Source organism: Salmo salar, unplaced genomic scaffold (assembly GCF_965601325.2).
Source record: "Salmo salar unplaced genomic scaffold, fSalSal1 ptg000578l, whole genome shotgun sequence".
NCBI classification, from domain to species: Eukaryota; Metazoa; Chordata; class Actinopteri; order Salmoniformes; family Salmonidae; genus Salmo; species Salmo salar.
In genome coordinates this window covers 2289130-2309471 of record NW_027675424.1, presented here as the reverse complement: position 1 = coordinate 2309471, position 20342 = coordinate 2289130, and the positions used below count along the sequence as shown (strand labels likewise).

The window sequence follows — 20342 nt, the reverse complement described above, 5'->3', positions numbered from 1 at the left end:
AACATGGAATAAATGAAATAATGAATCTTAAAATGTGAGTTATTAGAATATAAAGGGTAACCGTTTCTATGAAGTACATATTAGAATTATTTTAATGACCTTTATAATGCCTTATAATACACTTATGTGTTCTAATAAGCAATAAGGCCTGAGGAGGTGTAGTATATGTAAGGATTGCGGACCTGGTGGCAGTGAAGTCAGATGCAGGAGAGCAGAGATAGGTAATAGCCGGAGCAGTTTAATACAAAACGAACCTACATGGGTACAAAACCCGATGCGCACCAGTAACAGAGTACAAGCACTTACAAACAAACAATTCCACACAAGGACATGGGGGGAACAGAGGGTTAAATACACAACAATTCATGATGGAAATGGAAACCAGATGTGTAAGAAAACAAGACAAAACAAATGGAAAATGAAAAAGTGGATCGACGATGGCTAGAAGACCGGTGACGCCGACCGCCGAACAAGGAGAGGAAATGACTTCGGTGGAAGTGGTGACAGTATATGGCTAATATACAGTACCACGGCTAAGTGCTGTTTTTAGGCACGACGCAAAGCGGATTGAGAATTATGTAACACTTTCAAAAATACAATCAAATAAAAATGTTATTGGTCACATGCACGTATTTAGCCGATGTTATTGTGGGTGTAGTGAAATGCTTGTGTTCCTGGTTCCAACAGTACAGTAGTATCTAACAATACACCCTAATGTAAATGTCACAGGTGTCGTAGGGTTTAGACCAAGACGCAGTGGGAAAATGTAAACTCATCTTCTTTTATTAAAGGACAAAGAACAGGCCAGTAAGGCACAAAGCTATACACAGCAACAATCTGCCACAAAACCCCATGACAAACAAACTCCTAATTATAGGAACTTCAATCAGAGGCAACGATAACCAGCTGCCTCCAATTGAAGGTCCAACCCCAATTAACTAAACATAGAACTACAATAGACAAGACAGAACATAGAAATACACTAACATAGAACATAGACTAACAAACCCCGGACCACATAAACCAAACACCCCTCTACCTAAATACATAGCCTGAACCACATAAACCAAACACCCCTCTACCTAAATACATAGCCCGAACCACATAAACCAAACACCCCTCTACCTAAATACATAGCCCGAAACACATAAACCAAACACCCCTCTACCTAAATACATAGCCCGAACCACATAAACCAAACACCCCTCTACCTAAATACATAGCCCGAACCACATAAACCAAACACCCCTCTACCTAAATACATAGCCCGAACCGCCTAAAACAAACACCCCCTGCCACGTCCTGACCAAACTACAAAAACAAATAACCCCTATTACTGGTCAGGACGTGACAGTAAAAAGTAAAGGAATTAAGAAATATAGAAATATTAGGATGAGCAATGTTGGAGTCCTGGAATATAAATATATATACTGAGTATATACTGTGTGTATATGTGTGTATATATATATATGTGTGTATATATATATATACACACACACACACACAGAACCAGTCTGGAGTATATATATATATATATATATATATATATATATATATATATATATATATATATACACACATATATATACACACACATATACACAGAACCAGTCTGGAGTATATATATACACACACAGAACCAGTCTGGAGTATATATATATATATATATATATATATATATATATATATATATATATATATATATATATATATATATATATATATATATATATATATATATATACACACACACAGAACCAGTCTGGAGTATATATATATACACACATATACACAGTACCAGTCTGGAGTATATATATATATACACAGAACCAGTCTGGAGTATATATATATATATATACACACAGTACCAGTCTGGAGTGTATATATATATATACACAGAACCAGTCTGGAGTATATATATATATATATATATATATATATATATATATATATATATATATATATATATACACACACAGAACCAGTCTGGAGTATATATATATATACAGTACCAGTCAAATGTTGGGACACACTTACTCATTCAAGGGTTTTTCTTTATTTTTACATTCATGTCGTTTCTCTTTGCTTATTTGAGCTGTTCTTGCCATAATGTGGACTTGGTCTTTTACCCAATAGGGCTGTCTTCTGTATACCAACCCTACCATGTCACAACACAACTGATTTGCTCAAATGCATTTAGAAGGAAAGAAATTCCACAAATTAACTTTAACAAGGCACACCTGTTAATTGAAATGCATTCCAGGTGACTATCTCATGAAGCTGGTTGAGAGAATGCCAAGATTGTGCAAAGCTGTCATCAAGGCAAAGGGTGGCTACTTTGAAGAATCTCAAATATAAAATATATAAATATAACACTTTTTTTGGTTACTACATGATTCCATATCTGATATTTCATAGTCTTGATGTCTTCACTATTATTCTACAATGTTGAAAATAGTACAAATAAAGAAAAAGCCTTAATTGTTCTAAAACTTTTGACCGGTAGTGTATATATAAATGTAAAGGGATGTATAGGTAATATGGATCAAATATGTAGTATAGTAGTTATATAGGATGAACCAGTTATATAGAATAAAAATGTATATACTGTATTCTAGTCCTGGTTCATCCTATATAACTACTGCTGTCCACTTCATATGTATATACTGTATTCTAGTCATGGTTCATCCTATATAACTACTGCTGCCCACTTCATATGTATATACTGTATTCTAGTCCTGGTTCATCCTATATAACTACTGCTGTCCACTTCATATGTATATACTGTATTCTATATAACTACTGCTATCCACTTCATATGTATATACTGTATTCTAGTCATGGTTCATCCTATATAACTACTGCTGTCCACTTCATATGTATATACTGTATTCTAGTCCTGGTTCATCCTATATAACTACTGCTGTCCACTTCATATGTATATACTGTATTCTAGTCCTGGTTCATCCTATATAACTACTGCTGTCCACTTCATATGTATATACTGTATTCTAGTCCTGGTTCATCCTATATAACTACTGCTATCCACTTCATATGTATATACTGTATTTTAATCATGGTTCATCCTATATAACTACTGCTATCCACTTCATATGTATATACTGTATTCTAGTCATGGTTCATCCTATATAACTACTGTTGTACATCTACTATTCTTCAGATATACTACAGATGTACTCCAAATTGTCTATGCATCACATCACAGTACACAGTGTATATATATATATATATATATATATATATATATATATATATATATATATATACATTGCTTGTCCTAATATTTTCATTGACTTTTTAGATTTGCCCTCTGTGAGCTGGGAACACAAGCATTGATAGATATTACTGCACTGTTGGAGCTGGGAACACAAGCATTGTTAGATATTACTGCACTGTTGGAGCCAGGAACACAAGCATTGTTAGATATTACTGCACTGTTGGAGCTGGGAACACAAGCATTGTTAGATATTACTGCACTGTTGGAGCTGGGAACACAAGCATTGTTAGATATTACTGCACTGTTGGAACTAGGAACACAAGCATTGTTAGATATTACTGCACTGTTGGAACTAGGAACACAAGCATTTCACTTCACCCACAATAACATCTGATAAATATGTGTATGAAACCAAAAAAATAAAATGTGATTGTATTGTTGAAAGTGTTAGATAATTCTCAATCCGTGTTGTGTCTTGTCTAAGAACAGCCCTTAGCCGTGGTACTGTATAATAACCATATATCACACCTCCTCAGGACTTATTGATTTATAAGGCATTATAAAGGTGATTAAAATAATGATACATACGTACTTCATAGAAAACTGTTACCCTTCATATATTCTAACAACTCACATTTTAAGATTCATTATGTCATTTGTTTCATGTTAAGGGCCCTAACATTGGAACAAAACTATTTGTCTCCCTCTTGATGTTGCTTGCAGTTCCTCTCTCTCTTCCTGCATTCCTCTAACCCCTCCCTCCCTCTAACCCCACCCCTCTGGCAGAACCAGGAAGTCCATCCCCCTTCACAAACTCTCTTCTGAGGAAACGAAACTGATCTGAGTCTCTGTGTCGTCTGTCTGTGTGAGAGTGAACAACCGTCCAAATGGCTCAACAGGGAGTTCTGCTGGACCAGGACCAGTTCTGTTGTTCTGTCTGTCTGGATCTACTGAAGGAACCAGTCGCCATCCCCTGTGGACACAGTTACTGTAGGAGCTGTATTGACGGCTGCTGGGATCAGGATGTTCTGAAAGGGGTCTATAGCTGTCCTCAGTGCAGAGAGACCTTCACTCCAAGGCCGACGCTGAGGAAAAATAACATGTTGGCTGAGCTGGTGGAGAAACTGAAGAAGACAGGACTCCAGGCTGCTCCCCCTCCTGCTCTGTGCTATGCTGGACCTAGAGATGTGGCGTGTGATGTCTGCACTGGGACCAGAAAGCAGAAAGCCCTCATGTCCTGTCTGGCGTGTCTGGCCTCTTACTGTGAGACTCACCTCCAACCTCACTACGAATCTCCAGCTTTCAAGAAGCACAAGATGGTCAAAGCCACCGCACAACTACAGGAGAAGATCTGCTCTCATCATGACAAACTGCTGGAGGTTTACTGTCGTACCGATCAGCAGTGTATCTGTTATCTGTGTACAGTGGATGAGCATAAAGGCCATGATACAGTGTCAGCTGCAGCAGAGAGGACTGAGAAACAGGTAAGACCAGAACAACTTGTTGGTGACTGTCTGATAAACAAAGAATTAAAGATACAGTAGGAACTAAGGCTGTTTGAATATGAGATCATTGAAATGAAATAGATCCTCAGCAGAACAAATATGAACACAAACCTTGAGTATATAGATATGTTAACCCAGATTCTCCAGATGTATCACCATTTTATAATGTCAAACACTATTATCATTCTGAATGGCCTTTTATGAGTCCAAAGTTCAGTCTCAACCTGTTGATACATGTAGTCCTACCATAAAAACTATAATCATTCACATAGCAACAAATAAATATCATTTAGTAAATGGACCATCCATTTTTTAGACCTTCCTCTCTATGGGCCCTATGTCACATTACTATACTATTGATCTACTGGACTAATAAAGCTTGATAGCTCATTGAAGAGTGATTCTCCACAGAGGCAGCTGGGGATGAGTCAGCAGAAGGTCCAGCAGAGATTCCAGGAGAGAGAGAAGGAGCTGAAGGAGCTCCAACAGGCTGTGGAGTCTTTCAAGGTGAGTATTGTTGACCAGAGGAGACACACCATTTCACCTGTCTCCTCCAGTCAGAGAGAGAGAGGTAGAGGGGCCCCTATCCAATCCCACTGACCCCACTGTTGGGAACAGGTTGTCACTGCTGAGGCAGTGAAGAAAGTAGAGGAGGATGGGTCAAGGCTGAAGGATCCTGAGAGGATCCCTGTGAGTAGTAGATCTGTGACAGCACAGAGGGATGGGCCAACCAGTGATATATGCTTCAGTAAGGTTGGCTTCTTAGTGTTCATAGCAAATGGTTATCAACTGTACCGCAGAAATGGAATGTAAATCACTGAAAAAAAATATGTTTTGGTGGCAGCTGCAGAGAAGTATTTGGTCATACTAGATTTGACTTCAGAAGAGTTCCAGGGTGTGTTGAGTGGTGGTGTCCCGTCCTCCCAGGTCGTTGGCCTGGTGCAGGAGCAGATAGGGTCAAAGTAGTGGAATGGGGTAGTGGGTTTTAATGAGTGTAGGGTTAGTTGGCCTGGTGCAGGAGCAGATAGGGTCAAAGTAGTGGAATGGGGTAGTGGGTTTTAATGAGTGTAGGGTTAGTTGGCCTGGTGCAGGAGCAGATAGGGTCAAAGTAGTGGAATGGGGTAGTGGGTTTTAATGAGTGTAGGGTTAGTTGGCCTGGTGCAGGAGCAGATAGGGTCAAAGTAGTGGAATGGGGGTAGTGGGTTTTAATGAGTGTAGGGTTAGTTGGCCTGGTGCAGGAGCAGATAGGGTCAAAGTAGTGGAATGGGGTAGTGGGTTTTAATGAGTGTAGGGTTAGTTGGCCTGGTGCAGGAGCAGATAGGGTCAAAGTAGTGGAATGGGGGTAGTGGGTTTTAATGAGTGTAGGGTTAGTTGGCCTGGTGCAGGAGCAGATAGGGTCAAAGTAGTGGAATGGGGGTAGTGGGTTTTAATGAGTGTAGGGTTAGTTGGCCTGGTGCAGGAGCAGATAGGGTCAAAGTAGTGGAATGTGGGTAGTGGGTTTTAATGAGTGTAGGGTTAGTTGGCCTGGTGCAGGAGCAGATAGGGTCAAAGTAGTGGAATGGGGTAGTGGGTTTTAATGAGTGTAGGTTAGTTGACCTGGTGCAGGAGCAGATAGGGTCAAAGTAGTGGAATGGGGTAGTGGGTTTTAATGAGTGTAGGGTTAGTTGGCATGGTGCAGGAGCAGATAGGGTCAAAGTAGTGGAATGGGGTAGTGGGTTTTAATGAGTGTAGGGTTAGTTGGCCTGGTGCAGGAGCAGATAGGGTCAAAGTAGTGGAATGGGGTAGTGGGTTTTAATGAGTGTAGGGTTAGTTGGCATGGTGCAGGAGCAGATAGGGTCAAAGTAGTGGAATGGGGTAGTGGGTTTTAATGAGTGTAGGGTTAGTTGGCCTGGTGCAGGAGCAGATATGGTCAAAGTAGTGGAATGGGGGTAGTGGGTTTTAATGAGTGTAGGGTTAGTTGGCCTGGTGCAGGAGCAGATAGGGTCAAAGTAGTGCAATGGGGTAGTGGGTTTTAATGAGTGTAGGGTTAGTTGGCCTGGTGCAGGAGCAGATAGGGTCAAAGTAGTGGAATGGGGTAGTGGGTTTTAATGAGTGTAGGGTTAGTTGGCCTGGTGCAGGAGCAGATAGGGTCAAAGTAGTGGAATGGGGTAGTGGGTTTTAATGAGTGTAGGGTTAGTTGGAAGGGTGTTTTTTAGTATTATCATAATTTCCCCTTTTCCCATTTTGTATCCCATAATATCATGGATTTATATTATAGTCCAGTTGAGGCAGGTGAGATGCCTTTGGATATACGACGTAATAAATTGTCATTAGCTTATTGGGTTGAAAGGCTGTGAGGTTGAGCATCCCACTGCTACTGTTCTAGATGACTGTTGGGAATATACTAGTAGACAAGGCAGTGGTTTTGGTTGGACAGTTGGAAAGCTTGCTGATGAGAGTAGTTTCAGGGAGTTGGAGGTTGGCCCTTTTCTGTGGTGATAGGGGATGTTCCTCCATGGTTACTCCCAGATCCTGTTGTTGATCTAACCTTGGTAGACAAAAGGAAAGATTGGGTCAGAAGTCAGTGATAAAGGGAAACTGGTTGACAATTACATTGGTAGAAGTTGTTATGCTTTTTTACCTCTTTTCACAGATGGATCCAAGGGCCCAGATAGTGGGCCCACAGAAGCAGGTGTTTACCTTCCTGAATGTGATGTGCAGATATGTAGAAGACTAACAGATGAACTGTCAGTGTACTCAGTTGAACTGTTGGTGATAATAGTTGTCCTCCAGTGGGTGGAGGACGTACAGCCTGTTAGAATTATAGTATCCTCAGATTCTCTGTCTGTATTGAATAGTTTATCATCTGGTAAATCTATTAGGAGTGACCTACTATTGGAGGTATTAATGTTATTATGGAGAATTGAGAGAATGGGTCTAGTAGTGAGATTCTGCTGGGTCCCAGCACATTCATGTGTGGAATGGAATGAAATTGTAGACTAGTTAGCTAAAATAACTTTAAAACACGATATAATATATATTAATGTTCCACTGGGTAGAGGTGAGGACAAATGTGAGATCAGAGACATTTTGATAGATGTGTGGCAGAAGAGATGGGACTCTGAGCACAAGGGACGGCATTTATATGCCCTCCAATGAAAGGTCGGTGGAACAAGGTTCATAGGTCAGATTAGGAAGGAAGAGGTGGTGTTTCCTCGATTGTGTTTAGGACATTGTACATCGAACTGGTCGTTTCATCTGGTTGGCAGCATGTGAATGGTTTGTGTCTGGAGGGTATTGTCAATGAAACGGTGGAGCATGTGTTGTTATATTGTTGTAAGGATGTTGAAGAGAGGGAAAGATTGAAGTGTAGGGTCATTGAGGTTGGACGGGGTTGGATGGGGGTTTGGAAGGGATTTGGGGGATGGGGGAGGGTCTATTAGAAGTTAGTAGGGATCTTTTTTATTTTCTCAGAAGTACTGAGTTAGGTAGGAGGATTTAGAAATGGTGTAAACCGTGATTGAACACACTCCAGCACAGTAGGAGGCGCCATGCTCCTTTAACGTTGGTTTGAGGACCGCCATTATACCATAGAAGAAGAAGAAGTTGGTAACGTGAGGTTTTGTCGTTCGTAAAGAGTGCAGCTATTCTTTTGCCTATTTTCCAAATGTATTTTGTCATGGTGGGAGGGTTTGTTTATTGGTTTCCGCTGTTTATCGGTTAGAGTTGAGGAGGGAGTAGGGTAGTTTGATGTCCTCAACCGAGTGGAGAAGAAACGCTGTCTCTTCAGGTGCGTTGTGGAGAATGGTGTGGAGGAATTATTGATCCTGGTCGGTGAACAGGTGGGAGAGGAACATATACACTCTGTATCCAGAATGAACAAGGCGGTGGTTGTGGTAATGTAAAAGGTGAGTCTTGTTGTCCGGCTAGTTACCAGTATGATTTATGTGAGGGGTTGTGTTGGTGCTGATTTCGACAAGAGTAGTGGTGTCTAATCTGCCTCCGTTTATTACCACCGAACAGATCCGTAAAGAGTTGGTTCGTTTTGCTAAATGTGGAAGTGTTTTTCTGAACGAAATTCAAGGTTAAACAGGGGAGGGGTGGTACACAGGGTTTGTTAGCACAGAGGAGCCCAGTGATATAATATTATATATATATAATATTACTATATGTCCCAGCTGTTTGCTGTGGTTTTGAAGTAATTCTCTTCCAGCCCGCGTTAACCTTGTAGGTTTACCTCAGGTAACTTATTAACTATCCTTGTAGGTTTACCTCAGGTAACTTATTATTAACTAGGTTACAGCTACTAATAATGGTAACTGGTAATTTGATATGTGTTGAAATCTGTTGGTTCGTAGACATCAAATAGAGAGAATGCTGCGCAGGTTCACTGAGTTGTAAACCTAATGGATAGGTGGAGATCATTGATTTGTAGCTCTGACTCAGTTGCTACCTCAGATTATGAGCCTATCAAGTGTGGTGAATGAGGTATGTAGTTCCCACAGAAGACCACAGGGAGGAGCAAGAGAGATATAAACCCATACAGTTTATCTCTTTAAATACCCTGAACCTAACAATCAATCTAATGTATTTATAAAGACCTTTTTACATCAGCAGATGTCACAAAGTGCTGTACAGAAACTCTAACCCTACGTATAACCTGTTTTATCCTGAACCCTAATTCTAGGGTAGGGTAGCCTAGAACCCCTTTAGAAACTATTTTAGTAATAATATTATGTTAGTAAATACCATTATAGTACTAAATAGGTTCTATTGTTATTTTTTAAATAAAACCTATGTATAGTACTTAGCATTTAACTGTTTTTTTGTTATTTTATTATATTTATTATTTAGAGTCTGTCTAAATAATGAAAAGTTAAGTTATTGCCAGACTTTTTAATGAAACCTTTATTTAACCAGGTGGGCCAGTTGAGAACAAGTCCTTTATTTAACCAGGTGGGCCAGTTGAGAACAAGTCCTTTATTTAACCAGGTGGGCCAGTTGAGAACAAGTCCTTTATTTAACCAGGTGGGCCAGTTGAGAACAAGTCCTTTATTTAACCAGGTGGGCTAGTAGAGAACAAGTCCTTTATTTAACCAGGTAGGCTAGTTGAGAACAAGTCCTTTATTTAACCAGGTAGGCCAGTTGAGAACAAGTCCTTTATTTAACCAGGTAGGCCAGTTGAGAACAAGTCCTTTATTTAACCAGGTAGGCCAGTTGAGAACAAGTTCTCATTTACAACTGCGACCTGGCCAAGATGAAGCGTGGCTGAGGTGCACCCATGACCAGCTCTGAAACCAGATTGCATAGCAGAGAAGGTACGGTGGGATTGGAAATGGTCGGTAAGCTGTTTGTTAAATTTGCTTTTGAAGACCTTAGAAAGGCAGGGTAGGATAGATATAGGTCTATAACAGTTTGGGTCTAGAGTGTCACCCCCTTTGAAGAGGGGGATGACCGCGGCACCTTTCCAATGTTTGGAGATCTCAGACGATACGAAAGAGAGGTTGAACAGACTAGTAATAGGGGTTGCAACAATGGTGGTGATATGTTTAGAAAGAGAGGGTCCAGATTGTCTAGTCCAGCTGATTTGTAGGGGTCCAGATTGTCTAGTCCAGCTGATTTGTAGGGGTCCAGGTTGTCTAGTCCAGCTGAGTTGTAGGGGTCCAGATTGTCTAGTCCAGCTGAGTTGTAGGGGTCCAGATTGTCTAGTCCAGCTGATTTGTAGGGGTCCAGGTTGTCTAGTCCAGCTGATTTGTAGGGGTCCAGGTTGTCTAGTCCAGCTGATTTGTAGGGGTCCAGGTTGTCTAGTCCAGCTGAGTTGTAGGGGTCCAGGTTGTCTAGTCCAGCTGAGTTGTAGGGGTCCAGGTTGTCTAGTCCAGCTGAGTTGTAGGGGTCCAGGTTATCTAGTCCAGCTGAGTTGTAGGGGTCCAGGTTGTCTAGTCCAGCTGAGTTGTAGGGGTCCAGGTTATCTAGTCCAGCTGATTTGTAGGGGTCCAGGTTGTCTAGTCCAGCTGATTTGTAGGGGTCCAGATTGTCTAGTCCAGCTGAGTTGTAGGGGTCCAGGTTGTCTAGTCCAGCTGAGTTGTAGGGGTCCAGGTTGTCTAGTCCAGCTGATTTGTAGGGGTCCAGGTTGTCTAGTCCAGCTGAGTTGTAGGGGTCCAGGTTGTCTAGTCCAGCTGAGTTGTAGGGGTCCAGATTGTCTAGTCCAGCTGAGTTGTAGGGGTCCAGGTTGTCTAGTCCAGCTGAGTTGTAGGGGTCCAGGTTGTCTAGTCCAGCTGAGTTGTAGGGGTCCAGGTTGTCTAGTCCAGCTGATTTGTAGGGGTCCAGGTTGTCTAGTCCAGCTGATTTGTAGGGTCCAGGTTGTCTAGTCCAGCTGAGTTGTAGGGGTCCAGGTTGTCTAGTCCAGCTGAGTTGTAGGGGTCCAGGTTGTCTAGTCCAACTGAGTTGTAGGGGTCCAGGTTGTCTAGTCCAGCTGAGTTGTAGGGGTCCAGGTTGTCTAGTCCAGCTGATTTGTAGGGGTCCAGGTTGTCTAGTCCAGCTGATTTGTAGGGGTCCAGGTTTTGCAGCTCTTTCAGAACATCAGCTATCTGGATTTGGGTGAAGGAGAAGCTGGGGAGGTTTGGGCAAGTTGCTGTGGGGGGTGCAGAGCTGTTGACCAGAGTTGGGGTAGCCAGGTGGAAAGCATGGCCAGCCATGGAGAAATGCTTATTGAAATTCTCCATTATAGTGGGTTTATCAGTGGTGACAGAGTTTCCTATCCTCAGAGCAGTGGGCAGCTGGGAGGAGGTGCTCTTATTCTCCAAGGACTTTACAATGTCCAGAACTTTTTAGAGTTAGAGCTACAGGATGCACATTTCTGTTTGTACAGTACTGTTGACACCTTAGGGTTGAGTTTGAGTTTTCCAAAATGATCACAGTGTGGAGATGTTTCAGGAGGTATGGGGGCTCAGGGGGGCTGTCTGTACGGCTGGAGAGGAGGGGCTGGAGAGGAAGGGCTGTCTGTACGGCTGGAGAGGAGGGGCTGGAGAGGAAGGGCTGTCTGTACGGCTGGAGAGGAGGGGCTGTCTGTACGGCTGGAGAGGAGGGGCTGTCTGTACGGCTGGAGAGGAGGGGCTGTCTGTACGGCTGGAGAGGAGGGGCTGGAGAGGAAGGGCTGTCTGTACGGCTGGAGAGGAGGGGCTGGAGAGGAAGGGCTGTCTGTACGGCTGGAGAGGAGGGGCTGGAGAGGAAGGGCTGTCTGTACGGCTGGAGAGGAGGGGCTGTCTGTACGGCTGGAGAGGAGGGGCTGTCTGTACGGCTGGAGAGGAGGGGCTGTCTGTACGGCTGGAGAGGAGGGGCTGTCTGTACGGCTGGAGAGGAGGGGCTGGAGAGGAGAGGCTGTCTGTACGGCTGGAGAGGAGGGGCTGGAGAGGAGGGGCTGTCTGTACGGCTGGAGAGGAGGGGCTGTCTGTACGGCTGGAGAGGAGGGGCTGTCTGTACGGCTGGAGAGGAGGGGCTGGAGAGGAGAGGCTGTCTGTACGGCTGGAGAGGAGGGGCTGTCTGTACGGCTGGAGAGGAGGGGCTGTCTGTACGGCTGGAGAGGAGGGGCTGTCTGTACGGCTGGAGAGGAGGGGCTGGAGAGGAGGGGCTGTCTGTACGGCTGGAGAGGAGGGGCTGGAGAGGAGGGCTGGAGAGGAAGGGCTGTCTGTACGGCTGGAGAGGAGGGGCTGGAGAGGAGGGGCTGTCTGTACGGCTAGAGAGGAGGGGCTGTCTGTACGGCTGGAGAGGAGGGGCTGGAGAGGAGGGGCTGTCTGTATGGCTGGAGAGGAGGGGCTGTCTGTACGGCTAGAGAGGAGGGGCTGTCTGTACGGCTGGAGAGGAGGGGCTGGAGAGGAGGGGCTGTCTGTACGGCTGGAGAGGAGGGGCTGTCTGTATGGCTGGAGAGGAGGGGCTGGAGAGGAGGGGCTGTCTGTACGGCTGGAGAGGAGGGGCTGTCTGTATGGCTGGAGAGGAGGGGCTGTCTGTATGGCTGGAGAGGAGGGGCTGTCTGTACGGCTGGAGAGGAGGGGCTGTCTGTACGGTTGGAATGTGGTGCTGGATGGTGTATTGTACTGTGGTGTTGGGGAATGTATAATGTGATGGTGTGGAGGTTGTGGTGGCACGCAATGTGTTTTTAGGAGGGGGGGGTGTTAGTGTAATGAGGATGACAAGTCTCTCTCACTCTGTCCCTCTCTCTCTCTCTGTCCCTCTCTCTCTCTCTGTCCCTCTCTCTCACTCACTCTGTCTCTCTCTCTCTCTCTCTCTCTCTCTCTCTCTCTCTCTTGTCTCTCTCTCTGTCTCTCTGTCTCTCTGTCCCTCTCTCTCTCTCTCTCTCCTTCCTCTCTCTCTCTGTCTCTGTCTCTCTCTCTCTGTCCCTCTCTCTCTCTGTCTCTCCTTCCTCTCTCTCTCTGTCTCTGTCTCTGTCTCTCTCTCTCTGTCCCTCTCTCTCTCTGTCTCTCTCTCTGTCTCTCTCTCTGTCTCTCTCTCTCTCTCTCTCTCTCTCTCTCTCTTAACAGCGCTCTGCACAGGCAGCAGTGGAGGACAGTGATCAGATCTTTACTGAGCTGATCCGCTCCATTGAGAGAAGGAGCTCTGAGGTGAAGGAGCTGATCAGAGCCCAAGAGAAGGATCAAGTGAGTGAAGCTGAAGGAGTCCTGGAGCAACTGAAGCAGGAGATAGCTGAGCTGAGGAAGAGAAGCACTGAGCTGGAGCAGCTCTCACACACAGAGGATCACATCCATTTCCTCCAGGTAACTAAACTGTCTTGTTACATGTGATATGAAATGAACTTCATGTGAAACTATTCATCTTATGTTGTCCTGTCTGTTCCCCTCTCTCTCTCTCTCTCTCTCTCTCTCTCTCTCTCTCTCTCTCTCTCTCTCTCTCTCTCTCTCTCTCTCTCTCTCTCTCTCTCTCTCTCTCTGTCCCTCTCTCTCTCTGTCTCCCTCTCTCTCTCTGTCTCCCTCTCTCTCTCTGTCTCCCTCTCTCTCTCTGTCTCCCTCTCTCTCTCTGTCTCTCTCTCTCTCTCTGTCCCTCTCTCTCTCTCTCCCTCTGTCCCTCTCTCTGTCCCTCTCTCTCTCTCTGTCTCTCTCTCTCTCTCTCTCTCTCTCTCTGTCTCTCTCTGTCTCTCTCTCTCTCTCTCTGTCCCTCCTCTCTCTCTCTCTGTCCCTCCTCTCTCTCTCTCTGTCCCTCCTCTCTCTCTTTCCCTCTGTCTCTCTGTGTCTTTCTGTGTCCCTCTCTCTGTGTCCCGCTTTCTGTGTCCCCCTGTCCCTCTGTCTGTGTCCCCCTGTCCCTCTGTCTGTGTCCCCCTGTCCCTCTGTCTGTGTCCCCCTGTCCCTCTGTCTGTGTCCCCCCCTCTCTCTGTGTCCCTCTCTCTGTGTCCCTCTCTCTGTCTGGCCCTCTGTGTCCCTCTGTGTCCCTCTCTCTGTCTCTCTCGGTGTCTCTCTCTATGTCCCTCTGTCCCTCTCTCTCTCTCTCTCCCTCTCTCTCTGTCTCTGTCTCTCTCTCTCTCCCTGTCTCTCTCTCTGTCCCTCTCTCTCTCCCTCTCTCTCTGTCTCTGTCTCTCTCTCTCTCCCTGTCTCTCTCTCTGTCCCTCTCTCTCTCTCTCTCTCTCTCTCTCTCTGTCCCTCCTCTCTCTCTCTGTCCCTCTGTTCCTCTGTCTCTCTCTCTGTCTCTCTCTCTGTCTCTCTCTGTCTCTCTCTCTGTCTCTCTCTCTGTCTCTGTCTCTCTCTCTCCAGAGTTATCAGTCTCTCTCCAGTATCAGTGTATCTTCAGACTTACCCAGCATCGTTGTCCGTCCTCTTCAGTACTTTGGAGATGTGAGTAAGACTGTGTCTGAACTGAGAGAGAAACTAGAAGACTTCCTTAAAGGAGAATGGACCAAGATCTCCACTACAGGTGTGTTGAAAACAATCAGAACATCAACTTTAGACCATTGAAAGTTCCCTACTAGTCATATACATGTGGAATATGGTATGATGATAACATTCCCTCTCTCTGTCAATGTGTTTGTGTGTCTGTAGTGAATATAGTGGAGGTTGTTCTGCCTCCAGAGCCCAAGACCAGAGAACAGTTGTTACAATGTGAGTCTCTTTATTGTGAAGTAACTAACAGTCTCTTTTTACTGCCACTCCTAACAATCCCTCTAGAAATATATAGCAATAGTAGATCTAATCAAAGACTGGGTATCTATCTGACTCCTCATATTTCTCTGATTTGATCTCTGCTGTGCTCTAATCAAAGACAGGGTAGATACAGTATCTGACTTAACTTATTGTTCTGACTCCCCTCATTGGTCTCTGCTCTTCTCCCAGATTCCTGTCAGCTCACACTGGACCCAAACACAGCATACACACGCCTCTCTCTGTCTGAAGGGAACAGAAAGGTGACCTGTACAGACCAAGTCCAACCATATCCTGACCATCCAGACAGATTCACCAACCGGTACCAGGTTCTGTGTAGAGAGGGTCTGTCTGGACGCTGTTACTGGGAGGTGGAGTGGACTGGTAATGTTTATACAGCAGTCTCATATAAAGACATCAGCAGAACAGGGACAGATAATAGATTTGGATACAATAACAAGTCCTGGAGTTTACTGTGCTGTAGAGGTGATTATTATTTCAGCCACAATAATGTTGTGACTAAAGTATCAGGCCCTCAGTCCTCCAGAGTAGGAGTGTACCTGGATCACAAGGCAGGTACTGTGTCCTTCTACAGTGTCTCTGACACAATGACCCTCCTCCACAGAGTCCAGACCACATTCACTCAGCCCCTCTATCCTGGGTTTATGCTCTCTGGTACTGCTGAGCTGGTTAAACTGTAGTAGGGTCCACATAGATACTAGTCATGCTGGTGTAGTCTATAGCTGAGCTGGTTAAACTGTAGTAGGGTCCACATAGATACTAGTCATGCTGGTGTAGTCTATAGCTGAGCTGGTTAAACTGTAGTAGGGTCCACATAGATACTAGTCATGCTGGTGTAGTCTATAGCTGAGCTGGTTAAACTGTAGTAGGGTCCACATAGATACTAGTCATGCTGGTGTAGTCTATAGCTGAGCTGGTTAAACTGTAGTAGGATCCACATAGATACTAGTCATGCTGGTGTAGTCTATAGCTGAGCTGGTTAAACTGTAGTAGGGTCCACATAGATACTAGTCATGCTGGTGTAGTCTATAGCTGAGCTGGTTAAACTGTAGTAGGGTCCACATAGATACTAGTCATGCTGGTGTAGTCTATAGCTGAGCTGGTTAAACTGTAGTAGGGTCCACATAGATACTAGTCATGCTGGTGTAGTCTATATCTGAGCTGGTTAAACTGTAGTAGGGTCCACATAGATACTAGTCATGCTGGTGTAGTCTATAGCTGAGCTGGTTAAACTGTAGTAGGGTCCACATAGATACTAGTCATGCTGGTGTAGTCTATAGCTGAGCTGGTTAAACTGTAGTAGGGTCAGCATAGATACTAGTCACGCTGGTGTAGTCTATAGCTGAGCTGGTTAAACTGTAGTAGGGTCCAGTATATCAGTAATGTTCAGAATAGTACTTTAATATCATTGGAGATTGATGGTCTTTTTAATCCACTATCCAGAGTCAGGAACAGATGAAGTTAGGTCTGCTACTGTTCAGTGATTAAATATGATTTATGGTGATGGGAAATAAAAAATCCAACACTAAACTTCATCTAGTAATAGTTTTCCTTTGTTATTTATTCCAAGGTGTGTCTTTAACTTGTAAATGGATTGTGTGGAGGTGAGCTAGTGGTGTGGCTGATAGAATAGAATGGGAAGGGAGGAAGAGGAAGAGGGGAGGAGTGAAGGGCTGTTCAACAAACCAGATGAGGAAGAGAAAGATATTCAGGGGAATTACTGTCTCTGTTCCAAATGGTTCCCTATTCCCTACGTAGTGCACTACGGTGCTTCTGACCAGGTCTAAAGTAGTGTTCTACGTAGGGAATAGGGTGTAGATTTATTAGAATATCATGCTTTAGTGTTTGTCACAAAACAATATTAGATCTCCACCCACCCACACATTGTTATGTTGTCAGGTTGTTCCTCTGTGTTCCTGATTGAAAATCCATTAACAATGAATCACAAACTAATGATATTCCAGTTGTGTTTAGACATCTTCATGTCTGACATCCCCCAGTTCTGTTCAGACCCGTTGAACTGGGTCACATTGTAAATTGTACAATGTGTACAAGGGTACATATGAAGTTGTACTCTTGGCTGTAGTAGATGGCCTCTACTGTTTCCGTGTTGTCGATGTTGGTGCTTATGGGAAGTGATGGCGGGACCCTCCGGGACTCTGCCTTTGGCCAGGCACTTCAGGATGGCACCCTGGAGATTCCACCACCTGCATCACTCCCTGGGGCTGAAGACCTGGGACCTGTTCCTCACGTCGTCGTCGGCGACGAGGCCTTCCCTTTAAGACCCAACCTCATGAGGCCCTACGCTGGACGCCAGCTGCCATTGCCAAAGCCTGTAAGGATCTTTAACAAACGACTGTCCAGGGCAAGGTTAGTTGTTGAATGCACCTTTGGGATTCTGGCAGCCCGGTGGAGAATGTATCGAAGAGTGCTTGGTCTCAGCCCCTCAAATGTCGATGTCTGCGTGAAGGCCACATGTTCTCCACAACTACCTGCAGAGGTCATTCCAGGAGCCGCTCCGGATGGAGATGGGCACGCCAAATGGTCACCTACCTGATGTCACCAGGGCAGGTGCCAACAACGCCCCCAGACAGGCACTCCAGGTGAGGGAGAAGCTGACCACCTACTTCTCATCGCCAGCAGGTGAAGTTCCATGGCAGTTTGCCGTGGAGGGAAACAGCTCTTTGAAGAGCCCAATAACACAAAGGTTATTTTAAGAACCATCCACCGTTGTCCATAAAATATAATTTTTTCCCCAGATGACTTTATGTATCATTGTCTCTCTTCATTTGGAAGCTATATTTAAGTGACATTTGGGAGTAAAGACCACACCTTAAAACCCCTTCCCTCTCTCATTAACGTCAGTATTATACACACCTGGCATGGTACATCAGGTGAGCAGGACCACACCTTAAAACCCCTTCCCTCTCTCATTAACATCAGTATTATACACACCTGGCATGGTACATCAGGTGAGCAGGACCACACCTTAACCCCTTCCCTCTCTCATTAACGTCAGTATTATACACACCTGGCATGGTACATCAGGTGAGCAGGACCACACCTTAACCCCTTCCCTCTCTCATTAACATCAGTATTATACACACCTGGCATGGTACATCAGGTGAGCAGGACCACACCTTAACCCCTTCCCTCTCTCATTAACGTCAGTATTATACACACCTGGCATGGTACATCAGGTGAGCAGGACCACACCTTAACCCCTTCCCTCTCTCATTAACATCAGTATTATACACACCTGGCATGGTACATCAGGTGAGCAGGACCACACCTTAACCCCTTCCCTCTCTCATTAACGTCAGTATTATACACACCTGGCATGGTACATCAGGTGAGCAGGACCACACCTTAACCCCTTCCCTCTCTCATTAACGTCAGTATTATACACACCTGGCATGGTACATCAGGTGAGCAGGACCACACCTTAAAACCCCTTCCCTCTCTCATTAACGTCAGTATTATACACACCTGGCATGGTACATCAGGTGAGCAGGACCACACCTTAAAACCCCTTCCCTCTCTCATTAACGTCAGTATTATACACACCTGGCATGGTACATCAGGTGAGCAGGACCACACCTTAACCCTTCCCTCTCTCATTAACGTCAGTATTATACACACCTGGCATGGTACATCAGGTGAGCAGGACCACACCTTAACCCTTCCCTCTCTCATTAACATCAGTATTATACACACCTGGCATGGTACATCAGGTGAGCAGGACCACACCTTAAAACCCCTTCCCTCTCTCATTAACGTCAGTATTATACACACCTGGCATGGTACATCAGGTGAGCAGGACCACACCTTAACCCCTTCCCTCTCTCATTAACGTCAGTATTATACACACCTGGCATGGTACATCAGGTGAGCAGGACCACACCTTAACCCCTTCCCTCTCTCATTAACGTCAGTATTATACACACCTGGCATGGTACATCAGGTGAGCAGGACCACACCTTAACCCCTTCCCTCTCTCATTAACGTCAGTATTATACACACCTGGCATGGTACATCAGGTGAGCAGGACCACACCTTAAAACCCCTTCCCTCTCTCATTAACGTCAGTATTATACACACCTGGCATGGTACATCAGGTGAGCAGGACCACACCTTAACCCCTTCCCTCTCTCATTAACGTCAGTATTATACACACCTGGCATGGTACATCAGGTGAGCAGGACCACACCTTAACCTCTTGGGGCTAGGTGGGACGCTAGCGTGCCACCTGTGGTGCACTCCATCAACAGCAGGTGCATTTCAAGAGCGGCAAATTTGAATCCAAATAAATGTCAAAATTCAAATTTTTCAAAAATACAACTATGTTACACCATTTGAAAGATAAACATCTCCTTAATCTAACCACGTTTTACGATTTCAAAAAGGTTTTACGGCGAAAGCATAAATTTAGAGTATGTTAGGACAGTACATTTACAAGAGTTGTGTGTAATGTTTTGTCAAGTCAAAGACAGGGTCACCAAAACCATAAAACCAGCTAAAATGATACACTAACCTTTTACAATCTCCATCAGATGACACTCCTAGGACATTATGTTAGACAATGCATGCATTTTTAGTTCTATCAAGTTCATATTTATATACAAAAACAGCGTTTTACTATGGCATTGATGTTGAGGAAATCGTTTCCCTCCAATAACCGGCAGTCAAGTCAGCGTCAGAAATTAAATAATTAAAATTAGAAAACATTGGTAAAATATTATATTGTCATTTAAAGAATTATAGATTTACATCTTTTGAACGCAATCAACTTGCCAGATTTAAAAATAACCTTACTGGGAAATCACACTTTGCAATAATCTGAGCACTGTGCCCAGAAAAATACGCGTTGCGATACAGACTAGACGTCATGTTGGGGAGATCTAAAATCGAAAATACTATGTAAATAATCCATTACCTTTGATTCTCTTCATCAGATGTCACTTCCAGGTATCACAGGTCCATAACGAATGTAGTTTTGTTCAAAAAAGCTCATCATTTATGTCCAAAAATCTCCGTCTCGTTAGCACATGATGTAAGCCAGCCGGACTTCTCGTCATGAACGAGGGGAAAAAATATATTTCCGTTCGTTCAAACATGTCAAACGTTGTATAGCATAAATCATTAGGGCCTTTTTTAACCAGAACATGAATAATATTCAAGGTGGACGAATGCATAGCCTTTTATAACGTATTGGAACGAGGGTACCCAACATGAAGTAGCGCGCCAGGTGTCTAATGGGACATCACCGTTCCATGGCTCTTGTTCGGTCAGATCTCCCTCCAGAAGACTCAAAACACTTTGTAAAGGCTGGTGACATCTAGTGGAAGCAATAGGAAGTGCCAAAATATTCCTAAACCCCTGTGTTTTTCAATGGGATAGCTTTAAAGTCAATACAACACATCAGGTATCCACTTCCTGTCAGAAAATGTCTCAGGGTTT

At 44.4% G+C, this 20342-nt stretch overlaps 1 protein-coding gene across 1 annotated transcript; it reads left to right on the top strand.

Annotated features, from left to right (window-relative positions):
- Positions 1-3966: 3966 nt before the first annotated feature.
- LOC145876346 (E3 ubiquitin/ISG15 ligase TRIM25-like) lies at positions 3967-16412 on the top strand. Its single transcript, XM_082972136.1, has 6 exons — positions 3967-4722; positions 5155-5250; positions 13257-13490; positions 14478-14637; positions 14763-14822; positions 15054-16412. Exons 1-6 carry the CDS (start codon positions 4126-4128, stop codon positions 15560-15562), a joined length of 1656 nt encoding a protein of 551 aa, XP_082828262.1. The 5' UTR covers positions 3967-4125; the 3' UTR covers positions 15563-16412.
- Positions 16413-20342: the final 3930 nt, after the last annotated feature.

Coding starts and splice junctions, on each gene's coding strand:
- LOC145876346 (XM_082972136.1), top strand. CDS start 4,126: ATGGCTCAACAGGGAGTTCTGCTGGACCAGGACCAGTTCTGTTGTTCT. Junction 5,251..13,256: donor AGGCTGTGGAGTCTTTCAAG/GTGAGTATTGTT, acceptor CTCTCTTAACAG/CGCTCTGCACAGGCAGCAGT. Junction 14,638..14,762: donor GACCAAGATCTCCACTACAG/GTGTGTTGAAAA, acceptor GTGTGTCTGTAG/TGAATATAGTGGAGGTTGTT.